We start from the raw sequence: 5,909 nt of genomic DNA, 5'->3' as shown, positions 1-5,909 counted from the left end.
ACCTACACACATACAAAAGAACTCCTGCATTGTACACAGTACAATAAAAAAATAAAGAAAAAAAAACAATACGACGATGGTCGTAACAGCAGAGCTGTGTGTCTGACACCCTGATCCGCAACACAGGAGTCCCTCAAGGAACTGTGCTGTCTCCCTTCCTTTTCACCACCTACAATGCTGACTTCGAGTACTGCTCTGAGTTCTGTCACCTCCAGAAGTACTCGGATGACACAGCTATTGTTGGGTGTGTGGAGAACGGACAGGAAGATGAGTACAGGGACCTTGTGGACTGTTTCGTCAGGTGGTGCGAGGAGAATCACCTGCAGCTGAATGTGGCCAAGACAAAGGAGTTGGTGGTGGACTTCAGTAGGAGTAAGCCCCCACCCTCCCCAGTCTGCATTGGTGGAAAAGATGTTGAGATCATCACATCTTACAAGTTCCCGGGTGTCCATCTGGACAATAAACTGGAGTGGTCCACAAACACTGAAGAAGCCACAGGAAGGACATGAGCAGACTGTACTTCCTGAGGCGACTCAGGCCCTTCAACATTTGTAACAGGATGCTCCACATGTTTTTCCAGTCTTTCATGGCAAGCACCATCTTCTTTGCTGTAGTGTGTTGGGGTGCCGGCATCAAAGCAAAGGATGCCAACAGACTGGACAAACTCCTCCAAAAGGCTGGTTCTGTTGTTGGTTCCAAGCTAGCCAGCTTAGAGGAAGTGGCCGGAGACAGATTGTTGGCAAAACTGCTGACCATCATGGACAATCCCTCCCACCCTCTCTATGCAACTGTGAACACACTGAAACGCAGCTTCAGCAGCAGACTCCTGCAGCCCCGCTGCTCTAAGGAGCGGTACAGGAAGTCATTCCTTCCATCAGGCTTTATAACTCTTGTGTGACTGACAGGTGAAAGGAAACCACCTTGGTGCTTTTTCTTAAGCTCTTCTTACTCAATCTTTTTTTTTTAATTTTTGTACGTGTGTATATAGTCTTTCTTCTGCTGCTATGTGTGTACATGTGTTTATATTTATCTCTGCAGCTATGTGTACATATGTTTATAAGTTCATCATGTCTTATTGATCATTTAAATCATTGATCATTTAGCAGTTCAATGTTTTGTGCTTTTCATTATTATTAATTGCTGCTTCTACAACTAAATTTCCCTGCGGGGATAAATAAAGTTGATCTTGAATCTTGAATCTTAATTGTTTTTTATCCGATTTGACGGTGTACATTTTGGAAATTCAGTTGCATAGCTGGAACATTTAATGACAAACATTGTGTTACGTTCATTAGCAGTTTGAAGCAGCGAACAAGTTGGACTAAACCTCTGGAATTCTTGCATTTCAAGCAGCAATTGAAAGTTGTATTTTTTTGCAGTTCTCTTACAACATACACAAACAGAAACAAAAGATGATTAATGTTACACAATAACAAAAATTTACCAGAAGACTCTCAGGGGAGAAGTCTCAGCCAAACAGACAAAACCACAAGAACGTTCAGTTCCTGATAAAGGCAACCATGACTATTTCTTTTATGAAAAGGGAATTGTGGGGATGCGTGTGTTTTGAGTTCATCCATCAATTTGTGGTTGATTTTTTGATGCACAGTTTAACTTCTTTAAACCTAAAGTCAAAAGCTTCTTACACATGTTGGAAAAATTAAATCTCAGGCTTCACCACTTTAAAAATGCATATTTAAATACGAGTTTCAGTAGAAGAGCCAAACTAAACTAATGAATTTGCAGTGGTCCCTCAGTAAGATGCAGCCCATTTAAGTGTACTACAAGTTATACTTTGTCTATACTAAAAATTAGACATTAGGTGTACTATAAGTATACTTAGTCTATACTTAAATTGATACATGTAGTGTCCTACAAGTATACTAGTCTTTACTGCGCATGACACCTAAAGTTTACTCTGAATACTATCTATTTATATACTATCTATACTGTATACTATCTATTTGTAAACTTAAAATGTTCCAATTTAGTCTGAAGAAGTATTCAGTTAGTAAACTTACCACATTGCATGTATATGGTCTGTAGTATATTTGGTGTACCCAAGTATACTTAAACTTTAAATGTGCTACTTTTTGCTTAGGGGTGGTCTACAAAGCCATGTCAGCTGGTCTAATTTTAAAAATAATTTTTAGGGTTTTACCCCCCTAAAAACAAGATTAAAAAACTATTGTGCATTTATTTTCGGAACCTGCCTAATCACTTTTGGGGTCATAGAGATGCTGGAGCCTATCCTAGCTACTGTTGGGCAAAGGTTTGATACACCTTGTGCGGATTGCCAGTTCATCACAGGGCATTAAAATACTTAAATTTTTTTCATGAAAAAATAGTCTTCATTCTCTGTTATCTTAATTTCAAATGACTCCCACTTGATTCAAATGCTGACAGTTTTCAACATTCGGTAGAGATTGGATCCAATTATATTTATTCTAGATAGCATTGTTGAGTTCCAAAAAATCAATTTGAAGGATTCCGAATTTACACAACAGGCTGCCTTGCACTGAAATCTGCAGAGGCAGAAAGCTGCAATTCTTGACTTTGTAAGACCAAGGCTAGATGGAAAGCTGTATTTCAAGTGTGACATACAGTAAATGACTCCTTTAGAACCCATGTTAGTCTTTGTTAGTTTGTTTTTACGTTATTCCCAGGTTTTTGTGTGTTTTGATAATAATATGTTGTTACTGCAGAGGGACAACTTTCAGGTTGTGAACTGGAAATTCTAAACAGTGCGATGTGTAATCTGTTCAAATGTGATTATACTGTAAATGGTTTATTGAACCACACTAATGTTTATGATATGGTTAGGTGTATTACTGAAGCCTAAGTGTAAAATGCATACACTGGAATTAAGTCTTCAAATTCCACAACAGTACATTAACATGTATTTGTTCATATTTTCTACAGAAAAGAGATTTATGCACATGACCTTTTTCAGTTTTTTAGTGCAAATCTTATAATAATGCATGCACAAGCTGCATGTCACTTTGTTTTTCTGCGCCCCAAACAGTTTTTTTTTTACATAAAAAATGAAGGATGTGAAGTAAAAATTACTTCATATCCTGATGTGATCTTTCGCTAACAGTTTTCACACTTTGATTTTTGCTCATTCGTTTGCATCCTGTTTTCTTCAAAAGATCAGCAGGGGTATGTGTCCACTTTTTCTGTCTTCTACTGCATCTTTAAAATCTAGTTAGAAATCCAAAATTCAAAAGTTTAAATTAATTTGGATTGTGACATTTTATACTGAGTTTCTCAAAAAGTAAAAACTCTGAAGTCATAAACAAGTCAAGGAACAGCATAAGAAAGTTAGGAGACATAGTGGAGACAAAAAATATTGCTAACGAAGCACTTTCACTTCTCCAGTTGTAACTGTTTTCTACTTGAGAGTCGTTTTTTGTTTCAAATGTGTTACCAGTTCAGCTAAACGTTGATGTATTTTAAGCGCACTTGGAAAACTGAAATACAATTTTAAAAAATCAGGATTTTCCTTAGAGTGCATCAGTCATAAAATGTCTGTCTGGCAAAAATATATGCGGCTAAAAGTAAAAAAATGTGCGTCATAGTTCCCTTAAAGACTCATCCATTCCCACACACTCCTTGGTTGTAATTGTCTGATTTGTGCAAAAAGTTTCAGTTCCTTAAACAGACTTCTTCTTTCTGAGTCCACACTACACCTGCACAGACTATTGTGACAAAGATGCATTACAGCTAAGTGTGCTGTCTTCACTCTTGAAGGGTTTTGATTGTCCCGCTGCTTCACTGGCTTTTGCAAATATGAGTTCAGTAACATCATACACAGAGGATTATGAGGTAAGTGAAAACACCTTTTTTTTTTACACGTAACATAAAAATGCCATTTGTTTTTACCCATTCTTTTTGATTGTGGAGGAATTAGGCATATCTCTAGAAAACATTTAAATAAATTCAACAAATGTCCTAAATAATTCTTGTTTTCACATTTTAACTGAGGTTTCTCTTATTCTACAGTACAACGATTACAGTGAAACTCCATCATCAAGCAGCGTTGGAGCGCCATGTCAGCAGAGTGACATTTATGGTTTTGCCCAGAAGTACATCCCAATTGTATACAGCCTTGTGTTTGTGCTGGCAGTTGTGGGCAATGTTCTGGTGCTGTGTGTGATCAGACGGTACAAGAACAGAAATTCTGGGGCCTGCGCCTTCTCTCTGACGGACACCTTCCTCCTTCACTTGGCCATCTCGGACCTGCTGCTGGCCTTCACCCTCCCACTGTTTGCGGTGCAGTATACCCACCAGTGGGTTTTTGGCGTTGCTCTCTGCAAGATCTCCGGCGCCCTGTTCTCCTTGAATCGCTACAGTGGAATCCTCTTCCTGGCCTGCATCAGCTTCGACCGTTACCTGGCCATCGTTCACGCCGTCAGCTCAGGATGGAAGCGCCACACTTGCCACGCTCAGTTTGCATGTGCAGTCATTTGGGTGGTTTGCCTCGGTTTAAGTGGAGTGGACATTGCTTTTAAACAGGTTGCAGAAGATACCAGTCTGAAAAACGAACCTATGTTCCTATGTCGGATGTGGTTCACTGATAATGATGTTGAGTGGCGTGTTGGGCTCCAATTAGTCAGTGTACTCCTGGGTTTTGGTCTACCACTGTTAATTATGCTGTACTGCTACATCCAGATCTTCAGGTCTTTGTGTAATGCCACTCGACGGCAAAAGCGCAAGTCCCTCAGCCTGATCTTCTCGTTAGTGTCAGTGTTCGTCATCTGCTGGGCTCCCTTCAACTGCTTCCAGTTGGCAGACAGTCTGGAAAGGCTGAAAGTTGTCCGTGGAGGTTGCCAGTTTAACAAAGTGCTAGACATTGGGATCGTAATCACAGAAAGCATTGGGCTGTCACACTGCGCCCTGAACCCTCTGCTGTATGGTTTTGTCGGGGAAAAGTTCAGGAAGGAGCTGTTCAGAATGTGTAAGGACCTGCTGGGGCAAAGAGGCTGGATGGAGGCACACGAATGGAGAGGAAAGAGGCTCCGAAAAACTACTGGATCCTTCAGCTCTGCAGAAAGTGAAAACACTTCATACTCTGTCATGGTGTGAATAAAGATTGGAGATCAAGAATTATGATAAAGAACTGAAGGGAGAGAAATTTCAAAAGTTGTAAATTGTAATAGTAATAAATGTTCTCAATAGGAAAAAGTGTAATTAAAATAAAACTTGCATATATGTATATGGTGTAGATGGGGGGGGTGATACTGAAGGGTTGCAAGTGAAACATCCAGTGCAACACCCTAATGCTGATGTAAAAAAAAAAAAACACACACACAAAAAAACTTGCATTGCATAGTGCTGATCTTTTTGTTCAAAGGTCAAATTTTGCGAAATAGCTTAGTTTTCATAAAAATCTTGCTTAGCAGTTTAAATCAAACTCTTGTTTTAGTGTTTTTGTGCTGTTTTTGTAATAAAACGGTGTAATTTCCCCATTATTTCATTCCAACATAATTTTTTGTAGTAAAATATGTTTGTAAATATGTATGTATTGACAGTAACTTTTTTTGATCCCTGTACTTTTTTGATTTTTTTTACTTACACTTCTTAAATGTTTTCATTTTATTTGGTGATTTAAAAAAAGACTTGACTTATCTTAGATTTTACATGTGACATTTAAACATTTCTTTTTCTTTTTTTTGGGGGGGGGTTTAAGGACAACTGTTTTGAAATAAACATTAAGTGCTACAATAGTTACTCCTGACAGTTTCCTTTCTTTCATTAACACAATATGCAATACCAAATATAAAAATGATACAGAAAATGGATTGGACTAAATCTCCTTTAACATACATATATTTGGTCAGAAAAGTATCATTCACACAAGGTTACTCTCATATTGAAACATTTTAATTATTCCTCGGATTCCTTTA

At 38.3% G+C, this 5,909-nt stretch overlaps 1 protein-coding gene across 1 annotated transcript; it reads left to right on the top strand.

The window, feature by feature from the left end:
• The first annotated feature begins 3,099 nt into the window (after positions 1 to 3,099).
• cxcr3.2 (chemokine (C-X-C motif) receptor 3, tandem duplicate 2) lies at positions 3,100 to 5,305 on the top strand. Its single transcript, XM_024267852.2, has 3 exons — positions 3,100 to 3,162; positions 3,754 to 3,828; positions 4,006 to 5,305. Exons 2-3 carry the CDS (start codon positions 3,793 to 3,795, stop codon positions 5,086 to 5,088), a joined length of 1,119 nt encoding a protein of 372 aa, XP_024123620.1. The 5' UTR covers positions 3,100 to 3,162; positions 3,754 to 3,792; the 3' UTR covers positions 5,089 to 5,305.
• Positions 5,306 to 5,909: the final 604 nt, after the last annotated feature.

This window comes from Oryzias melastigma, linkage group LG16 (assembly GCF_002922805.2).
Source record: "Oryzias melastigma strain HK-1 linkage group LG16, ASM292280v2, whole genome shotgun sequence".
Lineage (NCBI taxonomy): Eukaryota > Metazoa > Chordata > Actinopteri > Beloniformes > Adrianichthyidae > Oryzias > Oryzias melastigma.
The sequence above is the reverse complement of the archived record's forward strand: the minus strand, read 5'-3'. Positions and strand labels throughout refer to the sequence as shown.